Raw genomic sequence first — 26,369 nt, 5'->3', positions numbered from 1 at the left:
TTGCTTCTTGCCCTGACACCTCATTCCTGTCTGTAAAAGTCTAAGGCCCCACATCATATTAGAAGATGACGATCTTGTTGGGAAAAGGCTCACTAACCAGAGTAACATCAACTGCTGCTCCTTGTCCCTCTGGCCTTCAACCACAGCCCAGTGAGCCGAGTACCGCTAACACCCCTTTACAGAGGGGATGAGTAAGAAGTGAAGACATGTGACCAAGTCCAAAGTTAAACCCTCTCTGTGTGATTCTGAAGCCATGTGCTTTCCGCATCCTCAGCCAGGAATTATTTGCCAAAACCGCAGATTCAAAATCTGTTTTAGAATGATTCTGTGATAGTGACAGGAAAGGATCCTCTGAGGTCTCCATGGGCCAGGACCACATATCTGGGGCGAATACGATCACACCCTGGTTTTCTATCTCCCAGCTCTCTTTGCTCCTGGTCCAACAGAATCACATGACCAACAACAGCCACAAGAACATCCTTTCCAGCCAGAAGTCAAGAGTCTGCACTAATTCTGCACTTCAGAAGAGCATCACTGCACTTAGAGTAAAGAGATTTAAAAAAAGAAGAAGAAGAAAAAGAAGAAGCACGTGTCTATAAATCTTTTGTCTCTCAAGGAATCTCAGAGCAGGGCATTTGGTTTCAGACATCTGGGTCAATAAGGACCTATCGGCCTAATTACTATTGATTTGTCATTGTCTCATTTACTGTGGGTCTTTGCAAACAGTGAGATTCATTTAGCCTCTACATATTTGGTCACTCGTGCACTAATGAGATCCCTGGGGGACGGGGCATATGCTTACCCCTTTGACTCCTAACCTCCTCCCAGCTGTATGTTTATTCTTTGAATGCAGCCATTCTCCTGCACGTTTTTTCAATTATCCCTTAACATGTGTGCTATCTGAGTATATCATTCAAAATGAAATGCACTTGGAAAACATTAAAATAACAAATGCACATCATTATTCACATAACCTTGCGTGGTGCCTTTTTTGGTTCTGACTTTGTTTCAGTTTGTATGTTTTATCAATTCTTTCTGAAATGGCGGTCTGCCCTCCTCCAGCTTGGGAATCGTATATTAACTGCTCCTAGTGGATCAGTCTCCCTCTTTCTCATGAACTGCAGGCTCATGTATCCTCTCTTAGAGAAATCCTTGCTGTCCTAGTCCCATTGTGTATGAAGAAGAAAATAAAGTTTCAAGAATCACAAAGCAACTTCACTGTGTACCAGGTGGCTGACCAGGTACACTAAACCTCTCCAAGCCTAGTTTACTTTTTTGCAATCAGGGCTAATACTTTTATTTTTACCTTATAGGCTGCTATGAAGATTACATATGGAGTCCTGAGTACGATATATAAAATGATAGGTGATCGATAAATAGTTTCCTCTTGTTTTCCATCACAGGAAATTCATTTCTAGCTTTTAAAAAACCTAAGAGTCCGAGAAGATTTTTCTTCAAACTTTATGGCACACAATCTTTAATGCAGACAGCACGCCTGGAATTTCTTCTTTCCTTTCCTTCTCCATAAAACCATTTAATTCTTCTGATTCACAGGCTGCTCAAAGTATGGTGACCATACTGTCAAACCCCAAATCAGAACACATGGTCTAACAGAAGAATTTGTGCCTTTTCTAGGAGTAAGATAAAGTCTTGGAAAAGCAGCTTTCACACTATCTCCAGTTCCTCCTTCTTGACCCACGACAATAGGTATTCTGCACACCCCATTCTGCTGAGGCTGGCCCCACCATGAGGAGCAATCTCCTCTTTGTTGCTGTCTCCAGTGGACCATTATTTATTTTACTTGAACTGTCTTTTGCATCTTGTACCTTGACCACTTCTTACGCATTTGTTTTCATCCCCTTGTTTCCAGGCCACAATACTCTTTTGGTTTTCCTACCTCCTCTCCAGCTGGTTCTCTTCCTTTGCTCCTTAAATATATGAAGACTCCTAGAGACCTGTCCTTGGCCCTCTTCTCACTCTTTCTATACGCTTGAATGATCCCATCTTCCTTTCAGGGCTCCAGTTAACTATCAAGCGCTGAAGACTTTCAAATATATGCCCTTGTCTCCTGCTCATTTCTCTATGATGAGTTCCATGTCAAACATCCAAGCACCCATAAAATGCTTCCTCTTGGATGCTCCAAGGGACTTCAAGCAAAAAATACCTAAGATGACACGCACCATCTTTTCTGATAAACTCACTCTTCTATCGACACTCCTTGGTTTGACCAAAGCCAATCTCACTTAAGTGGTTGCTCAAGCAACCACTTTGGGGGCAGAGTCAGTGTGGGTATCCTTTTTGATACCTCTCCCTCAGTTTCCAAATTTAATTTTGGACCAGGATCTGTCAATTTGTTATTTTAAATATTCTTCTAACCAGCATGCTTTTCTCCCGTGCAACTGCTACTACTTTATGCAGGCCCCCTTCAAATGCCTGGATTAGAGCTTTGGCCTCCTAACTTATCTCCTGTCTTGCAATCTTGCACCCTCCAACTAGGTTTTCTGCACTCCTTCCTGGGTAGTTCATCTAAAATGCAACTCTGATTATGACTTCATACCTACCTAAAACCTTCAGTGACTCCTCCCCATTATCCTCAAGGTCAAGCATAAACTTCCTTCTTTGGCATAATGCTCTTCATTACCTAGCTCTCCTTACATTGTACCATATTACAGACATGCCTTCCAGTCTTCATCTCTCCTCACCCCTGTACACATCATGCTCTAGTGACACTAAACTACTTCTAATTTTTCAAAATATGAAGGTCTTCACCTCTGAACGTTTGCCTATTCTTCTTTCTCTTGCCTAAAATTATCTTCCTTGCCTTCTTTACCTGCCTATGGCAATCACTGTTCTAGACTCATCTTTTTATTTTTAATTAAAGTATAGTTGATTTACAATGTTGTGTTAGTTCCCGATGTATAGCAAAGTGATTCAGATACACACACACACACACACACACACACACACACACACACACAGTAGGACCTTATTGTTTATCTATTTTATATATAGTCGTTTGTAGCTGCTAATCCCAAACTCCTTATTTATCCCTCCAACCCCCCTTTCCCCTTTGGTAACCTTTGGTGTTCTTCCCTTCTGCTGTTCACATGGTTAGCTCATTTATACCCTTCAGATCTTAACTGTGCTTCCATCAGCTAGGCTTCCCTGACCACCTCATCTAAACAGGGTTTCCCTGATATTCTATCACTGTACTCTGTTAGCTTCTTTCATATCATATTTGGTTGCCATAGCCTTTTTTTTTATGGATTCATTTACTTGTTAACTGCCTATGGCCTCCTCTGGACTTTAAACTTCATGAAGGCAGACCACCACCAGTATACATTCAGAACTTAGCAGAGAACCTGGCACACAGAACCACTCACGAGTATACATCAAATGAATGAATGGCCCTTCCTCCACCGTATAATGGCCTCTTAATTTTATCTGTATCCACCTCTGGAATCTGAACTCCTTTTGGGAAAGAGTCACATCCTATTCAACCTACCAGGAGCTTAACATGGTTACTGAAATGCAGAATGAGTGGATATTGATCCCACATAGAATATTAGAGGTTATATTTACCTCTCCATCTCATTGTAGTAAAGCTGCCAAAGAGTAGATCTCTGTAGTCATACAGACACAACCTTCCAGGTGTACTGGTGTACCCGCAGAAGGGGACAGAGAAAAGGAACAAGCATCTTATGACACCCCACCCCCCACTTCCACCCATGTGCTGGGCACTATGCTGGACTACAGTGAATCTGCTGAGAGGCAGAAAATGAAGAACTGATGTCCTACATCAGCACAGCCCTCAGTCTTCTTGAGAGGACCCCAGTGTCCTGAGTACTTTCTTATCCTTGCCTGTAGAACAGAAGCCAAAGGAAGGCATTGTAATATCCAGCTTATGTCTATTTAAAAAAGCATTTCTCATCCAAGAGACATCCAGCATTTACTGATTATCCTGGCACACCCTATGGGATGGAAGGTGTTAATACCGTCACCCTGGCTCAATGACTGCCCTAGCTCAGGGGAGCCTAAGTAAACACCTGTTGATAGACTGATGGCTCCAGTTGTCAGACTGAGGAACCAAAGTTGAAGAAGCCGTAAAGGCCAAGGGAGCAATCTGAGAATGCTAGAGTAGGATGGACGGTGAGAACAATGTTTAGAAGTGGAATCCCTATAATACTCATTTCCTCATCTAGAATTACATTAGATTTTATATATATATATATATATATATATATATATATATATATATATATATAACTATCACTAAGCACAGTACCAGGCACGTTGAAAATTCTTAAAAAATGTTCTTGGCCTTTCTTTCTCCTTTTCTTGTTCTGGGGGGATTTATACAGATTTTAATGGGGAGGTTTAGATACACCCTGAGATTTGGCATATGGGAGACCAGTACATTTTTAAAGTGGTCATCAGTGGCATTATGGTAATCACAGAAGCAAAAGAGGTTTGAAGAATAAATCAGATCAAGAAAAACTGATTGTCCTCAAAGGAATAACAAAATACTCCAGGGAAAGTGGGATAAAAGAAAGACAGATTGAGAGAGAGGATGGGAATTAGCAGAACCTTGCACCCCCAAGAGACTGGAAATTAACCGAATCACAATGAGAAATGACCACTGCTTGCAGTGACTGTTGCAAAAGTAGCTCAGAACAGGCTGGGCTTCTCTGTCTCCAGTCTTCCTCCTCCAGTAGACTATAAACTCACTGAGGTCAGGAGCCATGTCTTCCATTGACCCTCCCTCCCCACCAATGGTCTGGTGTATTCTCCACAGAGCAGCCAAAGTAATCCTTTTCAAAGGTTAATCTGACTGTGTCATCCCCCTGCTCAAAATCAAAGATCTTGAATAAAGTCCAATGGTCTTATAGATTTCTACAATGACCCGCATGGTTTGACCCTTGGCTAAATTTCAGGTCTCATCTGTCCCCCATTCCCTTCCACTTTGGTCCAGCCACAGTGCCCTTTACAATGTCCGCTGAGCTTGTCTGCTGCCTCTAGGCCTTGGCATTTGCTGTTCCTTTGGTCTAAAGGGATCTTCTCCATATAACCATGGCTTGTTCCCTGTCTTTATTCAGTTCAGAGTCCTGTTTGACTGCCACCTCATCAAGAATGGCTTCCTCACCTGAAATAGTTCCCATCCATCACCCCAACACCTCTCGCTCTATGTCTCCTTACTCATCTCTATTTTTCTTCAGAGTGCTTATCAATTCCTGGAGCATGTGCTCGCGCTCTCTCTCTCCTCATACACACACACATAAACATAGACACACACACATAAACGTAGACACACACATAAACGTAATCACGCACACATAAACGAAGACACACACATAAACGTAGACACACACACAGACAAACACAGACACACACAGAAACATAGACACACACACACAGAAACACAGACATACACAGAAACATAGACACACACACGTGTATGTGCATGAACATAATTTCCATGAAGATAGGAGTTTTTTCCTTTGTTCACTGTTATATCACAAGCGTTCATAAGACACTCATCAGACAGTCAGAGGACCTGGATTTTAACCCTGGCTTTGCTGCCAGCTTTGAATCAAGCACTTGTGGATTATGCCAACATCTTCCCACCAAACCCTGCCATCACCATAACCTCATTCTGAAATACTGGTAAAGATTCTTTAAGAAAAGTAAGACAATAGTGGGCAGTTTAGAGGAAAAGAGCTGAAGTTATATAGTCAACGGAAGGCGATCTCTGGCTAAGCAGTAAAATATCTGGATATTTGGCCCCACACAGAATGAGACTCTGGTTGCCATTTACACAATGGGTACATCTGGTTATTGTTTACTTAATTCATAAACTCACAAAACACTTCTCTTCAGGATGAACCCAAAAGAATTACAGTAAATCGAGAGTATAGAATGCTAAATCTATTTATCAACATTTGTTTCTATGGTTTCAAATAGGCTTTGCTGATGCTAAGGTCTGAGATGGGGGTGACCTGAATTGCTGTTTTCAGAGAGCCCCAGGTCACACCAAAAGAGGCATATAGTTTTTGATTCTAAGGGATTTGTCATCCCTTCCAAATAACCAACTTCACTTAATAACAACTAAGCCTATCTCTTTCTAAGATCTGAGGCATAACGAGTGCTATAGTTTTGATATAGTCTATTTATAGATCTGATAAGATAAGGACACATTTTCCTTTGCAAGACAACAGAAGGAAATTGGAAGGGAAGAGAACCAACACTGAATGCCTACTAAGTATATGAGCTGGAGATAAAATTTGAGAGTCATCAAAATATAGAAAGAAATGAAGCCAAGAAAGTAGATGCGATCATGGAAAAGACCACAAAGAGAGAAGAGGTCCAAGAATGTAGCTGTGATGAACTCTGTTGCTGGTGATCAAGAAAAGGATCATGAGCTTGAAAAAGGAGATTAAGAAAGAGTCAGAGACACAGAAGTAAACCTGAGTGAAGGTGACATTCTGGAAAGCCAAGGAAAGAGAGTCACATGCAGCTGAGAGCTCAAGGAAGGGGACTAGAAGACATCCTGTGGTCACTGAGGACCCAGACATTAAATGTTTCCGGGGCCAATGGTGACAGAATTCAAACTGGAGTGGGCAAGGGAGGAGTGAGGAAACTGACCAAGAGTACAGGCAATGCTTTGGAGCAACTTAGCTCTAAAAAGAAGGAAAAATACAGGGAGGTAGTTGGAAAGGGCGATGAAGTCAGCTGGCATGTGAAGAGAGGTGGGATTTAAATCCAGTCTGACTCTAAGATTGAATTCTATCAATTACTGCTCCTGGACCACCCTATGCTGCTGTTTCTCAGTTTGCATTCTAATTCATAAATCCTTCCTTTCTTCCTATTTTCAATCAAAACTACTCACATAAAGTTCACTGCAGATGAAAGTTCTGGAAATTTTGAGTATTTCATTGCGAAGTCTAAACTATCCCTTAGGTTTGTGTTGAGATTTAAGATTTTCAGGGACTGGCATTCCCATGGTCTACTCTCATCCTCACAAAACCTGGAACATGGGTTAAGCAGGGTGGGATTACTGTACTTTTAGGGGTGAGGAAACTGAGTCACCGAGACATTTACAGCAGAATTGGTATTCAAGAAGCCAAGACCTCTGATTTCCAGTCCAGTGTTCTTGCTGCTCCATGAGAAGGTAGGCAGGTGATGAATGACTGAGATCTGCTGCTTAACCCTAGAGTAATCCCCTCCAGAATGTCCTCCTCTTTTATAATCATTAGTAATAGTAGTAGAAGTAGTAGTAGTGGTTGCTGTCATTGTTACTGTACAGTTTACAAAGCCTTTCCAAAGGGTTAGATACCCAATAATGTCCTTTTTCTAGCCAAGGATCTAACCCATGATCATACATTGTCCTCAAATCTGGGACAGTTCTCTAGGAATTCCTTAAGTTTCATAATCTTTGAAGCATATTGGCTAATAATTTTGTAGAATGTCCCTCAAGTTGTGTTTGCACGATGTTTACACTGAGGTTATGCATTTTCAGCAAGAACATTACAAAAATGACGTTTTTGTCCTTCTCAGTGCATCACAAAAAGAGGTGCATGATGTTGATGTAACTTACTGCCAATACTGTTAATCTTGGTCACTTGGGTAAGGTGCTGTCTGCGAATCTCTCCACTGTGAAGTTAACTATTTTTCTTTTTATATTAATAAGTATCTTGTAGTGAGATACTATGGGACTATGTAAATACCCTGCTTTGCATCATACTCTCACTCACTCATTTTATTTATTTATTTGAAAATACAGTTGATTTACAATGTTGTGTTAGTTTCTGGTGTACAGCACAGTGATTCAGTTATACATATGTACACATATTCCTTTTCATATTCTTTTCCATTGTAGTTTATTACAGGATATTGAATATATTTCCCTGTGCTATATAGTAGGACATATGTTCTTTATATATTATATATATAGTAGTTTGTATCTGCTACTCTCAAACTCCTAATTCATCCCTCTCCCACCTTTCCTCTTTGGTAACCATAAGTTTGTTTTCAATGTCTGTGAGTCTATTCCTGTTTTGTAAATAAGTTCATTTGTGTCATATTTTAGATTCCATAGATAAGTGATATCATATGATATTGATACATGTCTTTCTCTTTCTGACTTACTTCACTTAGTATGATAATCTCTAGGTCCATCCATGTAGCTGCAAATGGCATTATTTCATTCTTTTTTTATGGCTGAGTAGTATTTCATTGTATATATATACACCACATCTTCTTTATCCATTCATCCATTGGTAAACATTTAGGTTGCTTCCGTGTCTTAGCTATTGTAAATTCAGTCACTAATTTTAGCATCCATTGGTGATTCTTGCCTGCAATACTTATTACTGTGTTGTCTGCCTAATAATGATTTTCTATTTCCATTATTTCTTCTACATTTATAAATTTTAAGTGAATTGTCCTTATAGTGGTCAGCAAGATCTGAGCTTTCTTCAATTACTACTTACATCAAAATGGCATCACGGAGTTATTTTATACTATCATTATTTATTCTGTTGATCAAACTGTCCCTGATTAGGCCATTGAGTGATTGTTAAAGCTGGCTCCTGTGTACTTCAACAATTTCTTTTTGAGTATTTCCTTACATTCTGGCACCACAAAATGTTCATATACTTTCCTGGCCCTAGCCCTGGAATTGACCACTTTTCTAAGAAATCCTGATTACTTTTACTGAAGAACAAGGAGAATGGTATTTAGAAACCAAGACCTGGGTACCAGGGTGCTAGATGTACACATTGCTACTAGGGTGTCAATGCTTCTAAGCCATCTCAGCAGAGATAGCTGGAGAATAAATATATATGTCACACCCACTCACGCAGGAATATACATATCTATATTTATTTCTACCTATATCCAGCAATATATATACACTAAAAGCCACAAGTTATTATTGAAACCTCTGATTTCCATCCATTACCATAGGGTTCATTCTAACATTCCTCTTTTCCTATCTATGGGAAACCTGGCTCTCATTATCCACAGTATATTTATTTTTTTGCTCAACTGTAGTATACACATAAAGGATTTTCAGACTAACCAATACTATAAAAAACAAATTTAGTAATTAGAATATAATATTTATGTAGTGAATTTTATCTGTAGCCACACAGGATATGCTCAAAATATTCTTTCTCAAAGATACTTAGGTTAGTTCTTTTGTTCCCCAAACCCGTCAGTGTGATTATGATATTTATTGTTAATAGAATAGGTTCATTTTTTTTTACTGTTTGTATTTCATTCCTACCACACACATCTCTCTCTCTCTCTCTACCTTTTGTTTATTTTCAGTGGGACATGAAGCATTATCATGATTCTAAGAGTCCGACTTATATACAAAGGTATACTCAAAGACGTAATGCTCCCTCATACTATCCTGTTCTCACTGCCCCACTATTTCCATCCCATTCCTACCCACACCTCCTGTAGGTAACAACCTCATTAGTTTCTGGTTTAACTTTCCTATAATTTCTTTTGCATAAATGAGTAGATACACATATATTTTCTTATATAACCTTCTGTTTACATAATCAGGAGTATATTATAAATACTCCTTTATACTCTGCTTTCTTCACTTAACAATATATTCTGGAAAACACTCCTATCAGTTACTATCCTGTTTCAGAGATGAAAAGACAGGTTAAAGAGGTTGAATAACTTGCCCATGGTCACATAGTTAATAAGGAGAAAAACTGGATTTGAATCCAAGAAGTTTTAACTCCAAAATACATGTTCTTTCTTTTATGTCAGAGCTTCTCAACCAGGATTGCTGGCATATTCTTGGAGGATGTCTAGGTTCTTTGTGAATTCTCTTGTTTTGAAAATGAATACATGTATTTCCTGGATCATTCAGATGACTGTCTTATAACCAAGCACTGCCAGCCATTTTCATTGCTCACAAGATCTGAAAATCACACAGCTGCCTAAAGTGAGTGCCCAGTGTGGTCGGGCATGGAAAGTTGTGGGAGCAGAGAGCTGTTACCTGGCTGTGGCCTCAGCCTGCAGTTCAGGGAAGGCAGCATGGCCCTGCACCATGTGGTCTATCTGAAAAAAAAGAGAGATGGGTCAATTTTATAGCGTCTCTAGTCTATGTTTAAGCCAGAATAAGATATATTAAAATGTCTGTTTCTTTCAACTCTTTGTCTACACAGGATCCAAGAATGCTAAAATGCTAACTCAGCAAGTGTCTCAGCTCTTTCAGAAATCTATCTTTGTTTAACCAACTGCTGGCCTCTTGGATGTGTAAAACAAAGAAGTTTAAAGAGAAGAACAGCAGGAAATGAGACTCCCAAGGCTGAACTGGTAGTAGCAGGTAGTATCAGGTCCAAGAATGAGGTTTGACAGAGAAGGAGGTGTAACTCACGCAACTCAGGGTAAGTGGGGGTGGGGGGGTGCGGGGTGGGGACCTGGATGTTAAAAGCACTGACCTCTGGATTACATCATCTCCCTCTCCTGTTACCCCACACTGTTACCCCAGGGCAATGTCAGACCTTGAATTACTCTCTGTGTCTTACTAATGAAGAAGCTGAGTGAAAGAGTCTATGAGGAGGGAGTCCCAGTTTAAAAAAACACAAAAGAGAGTTGCCCCAGAGCTGTCAAAAGAACCTCGCCTGACTGAGAAGTTATCGCATGGGAAACTGGGACAGAGCTCTCCAAGGACATATACGTCTGAGCTCTGCAGACAACCACCTTCTCATTTGAAATTCCATGTCTAGGATATTATTCCTTAATCCTCTTGGTGGCTCTAAACAAAATATTATGTACTATGTATCAGGAAGGGATGTGTTTCCCCATGCTGTGACTCTGCTTGCTAAAACACACCCAACACCAGGCTTGAGTTCCTGAACCTAATCTGTGTATTGTCTCAATGTTTACATGAGTCTCCAAAACAACCATTCTGACCTATTTATTTTCATTCAAACAACGAACAGACTGGTTATTGTGGCCTCATGGAGATCATTTCTCTGAGCATGCTTCCTGAGAGTCAGGACTGTGTAAAGAGGAAGAGACTTTGTTCTGGAATCACCAAGGCTGCATCTGGGTTCTGGCTCTGATACTAACTAGCTATGTGACTTTGTGCAGGTCACTTAACTGCTCTGAGCCTCAGTAACCTCCTCTCCCTCTTATCCTGTCCTAGTCTCCCTTTAACAGGATTTGTGAGACATAGTGTGTCTACCATAATGCTAACAACAGTACAAATGACATCACCTAAAATTTATTGACTCATTTACCATATAATATACCACTACTAAGCTAAGCATTTTACATATACTATCTCATTTATTCCTTACAACACTCTTGTGCAGAAGACACTATTCTCTGCCGAAGAAGTGAGAAAACTAGAACTAAAAGAGATTAATTACCTTGCCTAAGGTTACAGGGCAGTAAGTGACAGATCTATATCTCAAACTGAGGTCTCTCTGTATCTAAAGTCCTTGGTCTTAACTACTATGTCACATTGTCTACTGAACTTCCAGGTATAATATAAGTTGTTGAATTCCATTTGTGTAGTGCTACAGAAGTGTTTCAAAATAATACCTAAGCAACTGGTCATTTCAATGGAAAGAAAATCATTCAGGTTTTGAATACTTACTTCCTGAAGGTTCAATTCTGGGTTACTATAATGAGGCATAGTCTGGACCTTAAAGAGTTTGCAATCCAGTCAGAGCATCACAATGAACCCACTGGCATCAATAATGGATAATTAAAGCCATTACTTGATTTGATGCTAATTTCTATGGGAAGTGCTTTAGGAGATCAGAGAAGGGAGATTTAAATGAACTTCCTGGAGGAAGTACAGAACCTAGCACGTGACACACATGTATGAATGCAGTTATCTGGTATTTACCACATGCCTAATGCACCAGGTGCTATGACTAAGCTCTGGGATGGAGGGGAAATTAGAAATACATAAAATTTATAGTAGCATAAAGCAAGAAGTTGTATATATAATAATTGCCAGGAACAGGCAGTTTGGAGGAGTAAAGGGCTGGAGGCAAGGGATGCCAGAAAGGAGGCTGTGATGAACAGAGACATGAAGATGGAAAGACAAATCTGGGTACAGACAGTAAGGAGACTGGTCCAGCCCTGAGACTGGCATATAATAGATGCTCAATGAGTATTTGTTGGATAAACGTGGGATGTACAAACCATAATGGACCACATGCCCACAGAATACCATGTACTTCTTGGGAGCATTTACCACACTTTGTACTTCTTTATGTCTGTGTGGGGCATACATTAGTCAGAGGGTAACTGTATGCTAAATTAGAGACTAAATGAAGTGGTGAAAATACGGATGCATGAAGATGGTGTGGACAGACAGTGGTTCTTAAAAGTCAGATAAGTGATTATAGTTTTACTGAATTGTAGGTCATAGGAAATTATTTTGATTTGAGGAGGAAAATAATGATAAGTTAAGGAAAATTAACCCAGTAGGGTATGCACAACAGGGAGATGACCAAGCACAGAGGGTAGGAAACACAGACAAGGCTCAGAGGCTGACGTTGGGAATATGAGGCACGAATCTCCCCTGTTCTTGCTCTGTTGTAGTATTTATCAAGTTCCTCTATAATCATTAGTTTATATGTCTGTCTCTTACCTTACGCTCTGAGCGCTTTTAAATCAAAAGCCTCATTATTTCCCCTTTTCTCAATGCCTGCGATGCCTGGCATCTCGAATGGATGAATGAGACATATTTTGAAGAAAATGAAACAAACTCAGTGACTGAATAGTTACAGAATGTAAGAAAATCAGAGTGAAAGGATGACTTTGAACTTTGGGGTCTAAGGAGATGAAATGTGGTCGTTTTAAGCATGTCTTTTTATTTTCTGTATTTATGCTGCTTTGAGATCTGGGGCCCTGGTGACCCTGGGGAGACTGCCCTTCCCAGGGCTAGCCAGTTTCTGGAGATAGTAAAGGACTCCACTGGCCTGTGAACTAACTAATCCAGAGCCCACCTCCTCACCACCTCCTCTATGAGCCACTATTTCCCTACTCTAATCACCCTAGAGGGGCAACACTGGTGCTTCCCATGAGGCCCTGCACGGTTTGGTGGGCCCCCTCCTCTTAAGAAATGTGAGTAACAAACTATCCTTTCAATGGCAATCATCTCCTGATCTGCTGGCCTCACCATACCTAAATAATAATAAGATCTACATTTTTAGCCAGCAGCTGAAACATGGGCTTTGGAAACAGACTTAGGTTCAAAACTCATGGTCTTATATTCTCTGCTACCTAAGTTACTTGACTTCTCAGAGTCTCTTCTCTTATAATTGTAAAATGTGGATAGTAAAATCTGCTTTGCAGAGAAGGCTGTGGTGAGTGATATAAAGGTGACTTGTAGATCATAACACCTATTATTAAAGAAAAGGAGGTACCACCAAAAGAGTAAAAATTGTTGGAAGAACAAGATATCAAAAGGTCAGCTACAGTTTTTTTTTTCCCCCACAGCATCTGATGGTAAAGACCCACCCTGATTAACAAAAAAAGGAGCCAGTTTGAAATAGCTGAGCACTCATTTCAAAAGCCTGGAGTGCCTGTTCCAAGGGCTGATCTTTCTACTTATGTTCTGTTCTCTAATGCATTTAGCACAGTATAGAAGATCACAGTGCCCCATTAGTGGTTATTTGTTTCCCAATGAAATAACCAGTTTTACCACAATAACTATATTTGCCAAGTGGTTGCCTTAGAAATACATAGACAGAACTATTCTAACTCTATGACTCTTTTCTTGTTTCCTCCGTCTTCTCAGATTTCAGCTCTAAGAGCTGGCAGCTGTAGGAGTAGGCAGAAACTATTTGGATAGGTAGGAAGCTTAAGCTGGGTGGAGTCATCTTCTTCAGGATAGCTTTCAGGTCAGGATCAAGAGGAAAAGGCCATCTTAGAATATGCAACTAGAATTGTGTTTTTTTGGCATTTCCTTATGAAGGTGGCATCTGCATTTGGAACAAGGGAAAAATAGAAATGCAATAAGTATAACACAGAGATCATACATGGGTAGTAAGAGGTGGCATCTGGCCCACAGATGTATTTTATTTGGGACATACAATGTTTTTAAAAATGAGCCAATGTTTTAAAATTGAGAGATTTCACTTGAAGTCCAGACTCCGGTTTCCCTTGAAGAACTGGTGAATGTAAAACACTGGGTCATCCATACTGCCCCATGGCAAGAGTCAGCTGGGGCTGAGTGGTGACTGATTCCTTCAGACAGACCGCACCCTACAGTTTGTGAGAGGCACCACCACTCCATTTATCATCATGATGGCACTAATGTTTTACTTGTAGGAGAGATCTATTTCTCTATACCCATCTCTCTATCAAAGGAGGGAACATGGAATTCAGCCCAAGAATACTGCGAGCTGAAAAGAGAAGCTTCTCTGTAAAAGTAAAAAAATAACTCTTTGCCTGGTCTGTTTATTCATTTATGCTGTTTGAGTCCTTTCGGCATTTGAGTTTATGACCCTTGATATGGAAGGGAGGACGCAGACAAGGACTCCTGAGACCTGAGCTCAGCTCTGGCTCAGGGCATGACCTTGGACAAGACCATTTCTAATTCTCTCTCTAATACATTTAATCAGTTAATATGACAAATAGGCAAGAGTCTGTACAATTACACAGAGGACTGCATCACCTGAGATATTGGCAAAGAGTTTACAGACAAGAAAAACACAACACAAATTTAAAATTTAAGAATTTTAGGTTCCATGATCATTTTGCTAAGACAAAGCTATCTTATTGAATGATGGGTTTTTCTCTATTAAAATCAGTTTTCTGTATTAGTCTTGAGACTGTCTTTTTCCTTCTTTACAGATAAAGCAATCATTAGGCTCAGGGCAACGTTCATCACTTGTGATGCTTGCCTTTTTTCCATTTGTATTTACCTGCAACGTCACTTTTTTTATCTAAGCTATTTCAACTCTTTACTTACTTAATCTTCTTATTTCAAAGCAAAAACATTTTGCCTGATTTTTCCCAGCTTTGAAATTCTCATGAAAATCTAATGAAAGAAGAAAGCCCAATCTAGACAATTTTTTTTTATACTGCTGGAAAGGACTGTGAGTTTTAACACCAAACATTTCCTAGGAACAACAAACATTCCCAAAAGAAAATATAAACTATGTGTTTTTTAAAAAAATTTTTCTACAACTTTAATATAAGCTTTACAAATAGGATGATTTCGCTTACAAGTGGAACAATTCTGACTTAATGCAGGGCTATTTAGTTAGTTTCATTCACCATCAAAACTGCTAGCTTTGTTCATTTTTACAGTTTGTTAAGTAGTTCACTAATTCATGAAACTAATGTGATATATGTCTACTTTGTGCTAGGCATCAGTCTAATAATTCAGGATACAAAGATAAATAGAAGTCATTGCTTTCACAAAGCTCTGCGTTATGAAGGAAAAATGGGTATCCCAATATGCAAGTATACTCTAGCCTGATAAGGTTCTTTATAGATTTAATGAATGTTAATTGAACACCTACTCTATCTTTTTAAATTAGAGTTTTCTTTTTTCTGGATATATATCCAAGAGTGAGATTGCTGGATCATATGGTAGCTCTATTTTTAGTTTTTTAAGGAATCTCTGTACTATTTTCCATAGTGGCTGCACCAATTTACATACTTGCCAACAGTGTATAAGGGTTCCCTTTTCTCCACACCCTCTCCAGCATTTATTATTTGTAGACTTTTTGATGATGGCCATTCTGACTGCAATGAAATTGGAACACTCCCTCACGCCACATATAAAAATAAACTCAGAATGGTTTAAAGACCTAAATGTAAAACATGACACCATCAATTCCTAGAAGAGGACATAGGCATTCTTTGACATAAATCATAGCAATACATTTTCTTAGATCAGTCTCCCAAAGCAAAAGAAATAAAAGCAAAACTAAACATATGGGACCTAATCAAACTTAAAAGCTTTTGCACAGCAAAGGAAACTATCAACAAAACAAAAAGAATGGTAGAAAATATTTGCAAACATTGTGCCAACAAGGGATTAGTATCCAAAATATACAAACAGCTTATACAACTCAATATCAAAAAAACAAACAACCCAATCAAAAATGAGCAGTAGACCTAAATAGATATTTTTCCAAGGAAGACATACAGATGGTCAACAGAAGGGTTTTAATCAGGGAAGAAACGTAATCTTATTTGCTTTAAAAGAAATCATTCAGGAGTTCCACTTCATAAAAGGGCTAAATAGTTCTTACCATACAAATTGTTCCCCCAGATAACAATTATAAATGCTGATCAAAATATATCAAACAATTCTCTGAAGATACTGGAAAGTGACCAAAACCAGGTAGAAACTGAAGAGGAATAAACACATGGGAAAAAAAAGTATTATGTGTGTTTACTGATTTTACAGATTTTTGCCTGAGGGCAGGCCCCAATCAGTGCCATGCAGAACAGCTAATACTCAGAAATATGCAGTCTTTCTAGTCAAGAAATGATAGGTCAGAGTTCAAGGCCATCATAGCAACTAGAAAGTAAAAGCTAGGTAGATCTCAAAAAGGAGAAAGACATAGAAAGGGAGCTCAACACTGTGCATGTAAGTGTTACCTTAATTTCTGGATGATCTCTGAATTACATAATAAGGAGCCCAGCTAAGGCTTAAAGAACTCAACATAGGTTTCAAAAGGTGCCCATCACAGGAGAGACAAAATAACTTTAGTCATTAAACTACCTGCTTAAAAAAATACTCTTCAGAGAAATAAGGATAATCCAGTGTCTCTACAATACAATGTTCAAGATATGAGTCACAATTGCTAGACATATAAAGAAACAGGAAAAGGTAATCATTACTTAACAGAAAGACCATTTAATGGACAATAACCCTGAGATAATACAGACATTAAAATTAGAAGACAAGAATTTTAAAGCCAGTAGTTTAACAATGCTTAAGGATGTAAAGGATAACACTCTTATAACTAACAAACAGATGGGAAATGGCAAAGAAATGGAAATGATAAAAAAGTAGAAATTCTCGTATTGATAAATATAATATTTGAAATGGATGGGCCCAACAGCTGATTGGAAACTGCAGACAGAAGAGTCAGTGAACTTGAAAAAAGACCAACAGAAAGTGTCTGAGAGAGAGAGGGAAAGAGACAGAGAGAGACAGAAAGAGAAAGAGAGAGAAATATTGGGGGAAAAAATGCCCTTAGGGGCTATAGGAAAATAGCTGAAGGTCTTAAATATGTGTAATTGGAGTCACAGTAGGAGGAATATGAGCAAATAGAGCAGAAAAGATATTTAAATATATACATGCTAAAGATTTCCCAAACTTAGTGAAAGATAGCAATTCACAAATTCAAAAGTATAGCAAACTTGGGGGAGGAAGGATGACTTCCCAAAACACCACATCTGGGCACACCCTAATAAAAACTAAGATTAAGAAAAATCTTAAAAGTAACCAGAGGAAAAGAATACACTGTACATAGGGGAAGAACAAAATGAATGATTGTTGACTTCTCATAAGAAACAATGGTACCAGAATATAATACACTGACATCTTTGAGTGTTGAAGGAAAAAAAGAAAACTAAGAAGATGTGTTTTTGTTTGTCTGTTTGCCAGTAGACCTGCAAGAACTAAAGAAATGCTAACGGAAGTTCTTCAGGCTGAAGGGAAATACCAGGTGGAAGCTTAGATTTCCATTAAAAAAAATAAAAAACAATGGAAATGGTAAATATGTAGGTAACCACAAAAGATTATGTTTTATTTCTCAGAATTTCTTTGAAATATGTATGACTATACGGACTGAAGTGTATCCTCTCAAAATTCAGATGTTGAAGCCCAACACCCAATATGACTGCATTTGGAGATGGAGACATTATGGAGGTAATTAAGCTTACATAAAGTCATAAGGGTGGCCCTAATCTGATGGAATCGGTGTCCTTATAAAAAGAGTAAGGTAATTAGGAAGCTGTGAAGGAATCCAGGTGGGTGTACAAAAAAATGCTGTGAAGGCCTGGGCAGGAAGAGGGAACAGGCAGGCATCTGTTTATGCAGAGCTGGTCTTTGTATCCATGAAGTCATTCCAATTAGCTAATGTGAGATGCTGGGGACACACCTAAGTCAATATACCTAGATCATGTCAAGGCTGATATACATACATTTCTCTCTCATGGCCTTACAAAGTCTGCCAACTGTATGTGCTTCAATACACCTGAAAGTCATACTAACTGATACAATAATTGCTTCTCATGGAAGTCTACAAGACAACTGTAAGAAAAATTCAGAAAGGCAGCTCTGTAAAAGTCAGGTCCAGTTCTGGAAAGATTTGGGGCTTCTGGTAGCTGACTTGGGTTTGAAAGGCTCTCCCCACTTACAGCTGTTAAGACCTTGATCACGTTACCTCACTGTTCTGAGCCTGTTCAGTCACTGGTAAAACTGACATCATAAAACTGACCACACAGACATGCTGTGAAGATCAAATGAAATCCTGAATCTTCATGAGGGCCTCCATGTGCTTAGCATAGAACAGACTTTCCCACTGGGCTGTAGGGGTAGTGCAATCTACTTTTATGTGCTACAATAAATTATAATTATCAGTTCCATATCCAACTTTCCTATTAGATGATAAGCTGCTGGAGGACAGGAATCATGTGACCATACTCTTGCCTGATCCAGAGCAATCCCTCAGGAAATCTCTGTAACAGGATGGAAACAGCAACTGAATGAAGGGAGGACATCACTACCTCTATAACCTGGACAGCACTGAGCACTCAGCAAGCTCTTCATACACCCAGCTATGGAAGACTGGCTGACCCCCTGAGGCTAGCCCCATCCCACGCTGAGGGTCACTGGTGATAAGAGAGGAGGCAGACAGGCACTCACAGTGCACAAATCCTAAAACTCCAAGAGCACACAGTAGCTTGCAACATTATAACCCTGTGGCTCAAGTTTATAAATTTAAATTCTGGCTTCAAACAACTTGAAGGTAACTCCTCACCAAGCCATACTGTCCCAGAAAGCCAATGCCATCACCTAAGGGGTGGCTTAGGAATTTGTCCTAGTCTCTTTTACCCAATGCCTCCCCCAATAAAAATGACTTCATGTAAGACAGAGAAGAGTGCTTGGAGAGAGGGATGGCTGAGGTCCAGTTGGAAATAAGCTTCGGCATCTGGACACAGTGACTGCGAGGGCTGGTGTTCTGTGGAAAAAGTCTGGGCAAAGAGTGATGGTTTTTGCACAACTATTCTGGAGAGAGCATTGACAAGCACGAGACAATCTTTGGTGGGTGTTTGGTGAACTGAAATAAATCATCCATGGGAATGGGGTATGCGCCCTTCTAAGAAGAAATAAATATCAGCAGCACAAACTTGAGTGAAAAACAAGTCCAAGCCTCAGAGATGAAACTGCAAAGGCTCCAGAGCCAGAAAAGATCCTATCCTATTTTTTTTCTTCATCCTGAAATTAACCAGATGGAGATTTCTTTTTAAGTACCAATCTATTCATATACTTGGAATGAAGGATTTTGCTTTGTGATGGAAGATCTGTATTTAATTGTAAAAATGAGACAAAATATCTTTTTTCCAAATCCAGAGTTTAGGTAAATTTTGTTCCTTTTTCTTTTTGCCCTCTCTTCTTTCCCCTCCTTTACTTCCCTTTTCTTCTTCTATCTCTTCTCTTCTGCTTTAGATGATATATTTATGACTGCATATTTATAATATATTCTGGACAATGTAAAAATACAGCAGACACTTTTAGACATAGCATATGAGAGATGTACATACGAAACACAGAACAAAAGAAATGTAACTTCCTCTTAGGGTGTTCTGTATGATGACAACATGTAAAACCAGTCATAAGAATTCACAAAGAATAAACCAGAATAAGTAAATGGAAAGGAGTGGCAAAGGAACTACATAAAAAGGCCACTGACAGTGCATCAGGAATCTCTCCAGGCTGTGCTTGCTATCTTGAGTTTCAGTTCCTTATCTGTAAAGTATGGATAATAACTGTACCTAACTTGTAGGGGGTTCAAGAGGATTAAATAAAATAGCACATGAAAAGCTCTTGATTGGAATTGAGACTGGGAAATAAGTGTTCAAAATAAATATTAGGCACTGTGCTTCTTATGAGTATTGTTCGAGGATTAACAAGATTATACACATAAATATCTCCCCTAGGAAACTGCACTCAATAAGGTACAACTATTGCTGCTATTATTACCATCATCATTGTTATTCTTCTCACAACTCTGTTTTATAGGTGGTTTCTGTCTCTTTGCCTGGCCTCTCTGCACTGATGCTTTATTGGACAGTCTGCTTTGTTCTTGATTCAGATTTTGCCCCATTATGTTAGCTTCTGGACTTCCTTAGATTTTGCTCTCTGTCAATCATGTCCCATCCCTATGTTCAATGAAACTATATACGTAGAATTGCCCTAAGTGGAACTCTACCTGCAGCTTCATTGGTTGATGGTGCAAAATCAACTAACTAAAGGCCAACAATTCCCATGATTCTTGTCAAAAACCATAGTGGACTATTATGAAGATTTTATTAATGGCCAAAAAAGTCACTTTTTAAAATTTAAATTCAGGCTCAGGAAACAGGCGTAACCAATTCTTGTCCACCAAGATACGTCATAATGTTTGGGCAAAGATGGCTTATATCCATAGCAACAGAGCAAACTCTGAGTCAAATACTGGCAAAAGCATTCCTAGACTGACACAGATGTTCAATTAGCATACTAAGTCTCTGAAAACCTGTTGATGGACAGCTTCATGGACAATGCATCCTGCACAAAGAGCTGGTTTATTGGATCATTGTGCTTGTTAAAAAAGACTCTGGGTTGTGTCTGCTGTGAGTTCTGGTTCTCCTAAGGGTAATTACACCACTATGTGGGCTTGAAAAGGGCTATGTTTCAATAATGGGTTTTCTATGTGTCATAGAAGGGAGTGGGTATTGAAGTTGAAAGTTGTATAAATACATGACACTAGTTTAAATAGGAGACGGTAAAGTTCCAACCCCACTGCACCTCAGGCACAGAGTGATGTCTTTTTCTTGACTTTTCTAGAAAAGTCCAATTGGTTATTAACACCAATCAGATGTTATTTAATTTATACTCACTGAGCTTCCCTACTAGACAATGAGATCCTTAAAACCAGGGACTAATGGGGGACTAAGTCATGAATCTCTACAGCCTGGCACAAGAGCAGAGGCATGAAACATGCTCTTTGAATCCAGCCATCCACCTATGTGTCCGTCAACTTTGAGAGAGAACTTGAGGCTGCTAAGAATAAAATAGGAACACGCTAAGAATAAAATAGGAACACACTAAGAAATGGAAACTAATGATTATTTGTATCTACATCCAGCTTGGGATCAGATCATTTTTGATTTGGCTGAACATTTAGAAGAGCTGATAGGGGAACAGACCGTAAACAGATGATTTCAAAATAACATAGTAAATGTGAGGCTGGGGAATTGAGCCTGGGTCTCATTTTCCCTTGCTTTCCACATTCAGTCCCTCCGAGGTCTGCTGATCTCTTGACCTCAACTCTCAGTCATTATTGCCACTGTCCTTAATCAAGCCCTCATGGCTTTTTGTCTGTGGATTAACCTATTAAAGCTGGTCTCTCTTCATCCATCCATGCATGCTCAGGCCTTCCTCCTGACTGGCTGCTAGCCAGTTTTCATAACAGATTTGACAACACCCAACACTCTTCCAATCTTTCTCCTATTCCCCTTGGTTCTACTACCTGAAGTTCAACTCCTTAGCATGTTTTACAGGGACTTCTTCTGTGTGGTCCCTGCCCAGCTCTCTAACTTTTTATTGTAAGTCATTTTTCTAAGAACAGTTTATGCCACAACTGAAATTGTCCAATCACTCTCAAATATGCCTTGTTACTTTTCACTCCCATGTCTTTGTTCCTATGCAAATTCTCTTACCTAGAAGAATATCCGTACCTTTCTTTGTCTGGTTGGTCCCTATTTATCATTAAGGCTCAGCACAAATGCTTTCTCCCCTGCAAAGAATTTCTTAATCTAGCTTTGTGCCAACTCTGTGCCTTGTACCTCTCGTATAATACACATCTCACTTTTATAGATCTTCTGTCTTCCCTATGAGACAACCCTGTGAATTCAACACATTTTCTCCAAGCACCTTCTACGAACCAGGCACTGAACTGGATACAAAGAGAAGTATGATATGGCCCACACCTTTAAGGAGCTCATAGATTTCTGGAAAAGACAGATTATCTCAGAATGTGCTAAGAACTGGAGTTATGTCTTAAAGAACAAGTAAAACTAGCAAATGATACAATACTCTCCAAGTAGGGAAAGAGGCATATACAAAGGCACAGAGGAGTTGAATACCAGAAGGCATGGGGAAGCTGTGAGTAGGGCAATTTGGCCTTAGTGACAAGTACATGTGTGAGACTGGAGGGGATAGACCACAAAGGGAATGATGGGCCCAGAAAACTATCTGAACTATGTCCCAAGGGCTATGGGGAACCACTGAAGGATTCTGGCTGGAGATTAACACAGTCCTTTCTACAAAGTAGAATATCACTCTTGTTGCCATGAAAAAATGGGTTGTTGTGTGAAAGAAAGATAGGCGAGAAGATGGGTTAGTCATCAATGCCTGGACCAACATTTCTTCCTTTGGCAAACGCAGGCTGCATATGTTCCATATGTGAGGCTGTGTGCTAAGAGAAAGTCAATTCTTCCGATGTAGGAGTCTGCAAATCTTGCAGATACTGGGGATATGGGGAGTGTGACAAAATGGGAGTCAAGGGTGTAAAAACACTAAAGACCATACAAAGAAAGTGTCAACTTACCAATTTTCCAGTAACACTCTGGCCACCTTCATTCAACCAGAACCCAGGGACCATGGCTGAGAAATAAGGGCCCCAGACCCCTGGTACAAAGATCGGGTTTTTGCTGATCTGCAAAGAAAAGGGCAAAGTATGTGAGAATACTGTCCCTCAAGGCTAGAAGGAGCCTTATCCTCCTCTCGTGTGATGTTTCTACGACCACGGAATTCAGCTTCTTATTAAATATCTTTGATGGTGGGGAAGTTGGTACTGCCAAAGGATGGGCCTGGCTTCATCTTTGGAAACCCTTCTGATAAACTCATTCAGGTGTCAATGCAGCAAAAGAGATCATTTTGGAAAGAAACTGATGTGACAGTTCCTGGCCGGCTCCCTCTCTGCGGCAGACTGATTGTAATAATGGTCCCCATTTTCCAGCCCTCCCTGCATCCACCAGCTCTGCAGTATGTCTTCACAACCCCTCTCATTGAGAGGTGGGGTCCACCCTTTGAGTCTGGGTCAACCTTGTGAGCTTATTTGGCCAACAAGATGAGGTGGAAGTGACACTGTGCACCAGTTTTCCAGGCCTAGGCCTCAAGAGCCATGTGCTTCTGCTCCTCTTCCTCTCCATCTGTCACGAAAAAATGCCCTGGCGAGCCTGCTGGGTGGATGTGCAGCAAGCTGAGTCAGCCCAGTTGTCACACGTGATGCTTCAGAGACATGAGAGAGCCCAAACAAGCTCAGCAAATCCTCCCAGTCAAACAGCAACTGGCGAGCCCAGACCACCAGAATCACCCAGCCAACCGATAGACTTGTGAACAAAAATACATCATGTCCTTTTATATATCGCTAGGATTTTACGTTTGTTTCTAACCTAGCATTTTTATGGCATGAGATAACTGATGTAGCCCCTTCTTTCTACAAACACTCATTAGACACCTAATAGCATACCATCTCTCTCAACTTGGTGCTGGGGACACAGAGATGAATCAGAAATAGTTCTTGTCTTCAAGAAGCTCCTCATCTAGGGGGGAGCTAAATAAGTAAACAGTCAAATAGAAAACAGTGTGGTCCATGGGATGGTAAAGACAAAACACAGAATGCTGTGGAGGGGCACAGCAGGTGAGGAATGAAATGGTCCAGAGGTGACTGCTTAGTGGGACATAAGCTTAGACTAGTAAGATTTAGCCAGATGAATTAGAACAGGCATTCCATGTCAAGGGAATAGCTTGAACAAAGCCACACAGGTGAGAGAGATGGTCTTATTACTCAAGATATGGCAATGTCTTTTTTTGGTAGCAGACCATGGAAGCCCATTAGGTGTTAGGAAAGTACATCAAGAGATGAGCCAGGACAGGCAGGGATGGACCAAATGTCCACTTATCTGGAATGGCACGAGCTTCTCATCCACCCGGCAGGGATGAATGCTAAAGTCACATTATGGTTGTGGAAGGGTGTATTAGAGCATAGAGAGGAAAAGGGAGTTAGGCACACTGGTCTACGTATGCATGTCTTGAGGCTGGGCAGAGAATCTATTCTTTCATTTATTCTACAAATATTTATTGAGCCCTTACTACACTAGGCCCTGGGGATATAGAAGTGAACTGAATATATCCATAACTTCTGCCCTCATGAAGTTTACAGTACAGCACTTCAGCATACGGATAAACCGTCTTTAAATGCCTGGGCTCTAACTATTCTGGTTCTCCTTTCACTACATGAGTGAGTCTTCAAATCAGTAAGAATTCCAACCCCCAAATAGGAAAGGGGTAAGGGAAGCAACTTTACATTTTGTCAAATAAAGGTAATTTACAAAAGGGTAAGTTTAACACCTAAAATAAAAAGAATAATCTCAGAGGAAGGAGAAAAATGTTTGTTTGTTTGTTTGTTTGTTTTTCCTGCAAGAAAAGACAGTTTAGCTTTCGTTGACATATTCACTCATTCCTTCCTGGGTTCAACAGGTGTTTCCTGAGTCCCTACTGTGACCCAGGCACTGAAAGTCAATGTAAACAAAAGAGCATTGTCTCCATCTTCATGGTGCTGCTGTCTTCAGAGGGAGGCAGACTGGGGCGACCAGTGTTTCAGGTCTGTCCAGGATTCTCCCGGATTTAACACTAAAAGTCCTATATCCTGGAAAGCTCTCAGTGCAAGGCAAAAGGGACAAATGGTCACCCCAAGACACAAACGTGTAAATATAAACTATGATAAGTAAATGAAAGAATATCAGAAGGTATTATAAGAGCCCATAAGTGAGGTACCTAATCTAGTCTAGGGGTTAGGGAAGGCTTTTCTGAAGAAGTGATATTTGAATTAAGATGAAAACATACATAGAAATTATTCAGCTGTGAGTATATGTATATCTATGTGTATTTGTGTATATGTGTGTGTGTGTGTTTGTGTTGGTATATGATAGAGAGTGTTCCAGACAGAAGCAGCACACACTAAATGGTCTTCATTTTTGTCACTTTGTCTTTGCCAGTGAAAATTTTATCACATGCCAACTCTAGAAACTACTGCTCTACACTGCATGTCCCAGCTGCTTTGGGATGCGTAAGACAGCCCATGCCCACAAGCACTTAGGATCCAGGGTTTGGACAGGTGGATGGACACCCACCGAAGACAAGCCATCTCTTTTCATGCCCCGTACCCCTTTCCTTCCAGAACTCTTCCAGCACCATTTGACAGGTTAGTCTCAGGCTGCACACCATCCACAGTCACACAGGCAGTAAACGGCTGAGGTGGGGCTTGAACTCAGGTAGATACTGGCCTCAAACCCCAGGATATGCTTTTTAAAAAACAAACAAAATGTGTATACATAAATTGCATAGGAGGATTTGCATCATCTCAGCCTACCCAAACCCCAAACCCCAAACCCCAAACCCCAAACCCCACGATTTAAAGACATTCCTGCATCAGCTTTTGCAGAACTCCACTGGCGGACTGGAGCTCTGCTGCTCAGAAATGGCAGGTGAAGGCTCTGCCTGGCTCTGTCCAGAAAGTTCTGAGCTGACTCCTGCTGCACTCACTGGTTTGGAACAGCACACGCTTCTCATCAGACACCCTGACTAAAGCAAGGACATAAAGTCACAGACACAGGTTCCCTAGAGCACCTCGGATCACTCCCAAACTCTGGAAGAAAACAAGTGATAGTTTGTTTTGAGAGAGAGAGAGTGAGAGAGAGCACATTCATGTATTTAATGTGTGCTTTAATCCTTTGCAATAAACCTAAATACTTAAAAATATTTTTGTGAAAGCTCTTTCCATGCTGAATGCTATCTTGGCCTGAAGGCTGCTCTGTGACCTAAAAGGAAGGAGCACCTTTTACTCCACTAATGACAGGTGTCCATACAGGACACTGACTTCCCAGCAATCATGTGCTGTTGGCAACAACAACAGCAGTTACGATTGACTGGGTAGCTACTAAAGGCCATATTCTAAGCACATTGCAGGAGTTAAATCACTTAATCCTCACAATGACCCTAAGGGGAAGATTCTATCATTATTCCTACAGTACAAATGTGTAAACTTTAGGCAGACACTGTTAAATAGCATGCC

At 40.0% G+C, this 26,369-nt stretch overlaps 1 protein-coding gene across 12 annotated transcripts in view; it reads right to left on the bottom strand.

The window, feature by feature from the left end:
• Positions 1 to 26,369, bottom strand: part of FGGY (FGGY carbohydrate kinase domain containing) — a 420,251-nt gene that overhangs the window by 113,722 nt on the left and 280,160 nt on the right. For 11 of the 12 annotated variants that reach the window (XR_009049724.1, XM_057712523.1, XM_057712514.1 and 8 more), the window contains 2 exons: positions 22,842 to 22,949; positions 10,022 to 10,083 (listed from right to left, as the gene is read on the bottom strand). The exons of the other annotated variant lie outside the window; for it this stretch is intronic. Coding sequence is in view for 10 of the 11 variants with exons in the window: in XM_057712523.1 (XP_057568506.1) it covers positions 10,022 to 10,083; positions 22,842 to 22,949 (170 nt within the window). In the remaining variant the exon portion in view is untranslated. The remainder of the gene's footprint in view (positions 1 to 10,021; positions 10,084 to 22,841; positions 22,950 to 26,369) is intronic. 12 annotated transcript variants of the gene reach the window in all.

Source organism: Hippopotamus amphibius, chromosome 1, assembly GCF_030028045.1.
Source record: "Hippopotamus amphibius kiboko isolate mHipAmp2 chromosome 1, mHipAmp2.hap2, whole genome shotgun sequence".
NCBI classification, from domain to species: Eukaryota; Metazoa; Chordata; class Mammalia; order Artiodactyla; family Hippopotamidae; genus Hippopotamus; species Hippopotamus amphibius.
The sequence above is the reverse complement of the archived record's forward strand: the minus strand, read 5'-3'. Positions and strand labels throughout refer to the sequence as shown.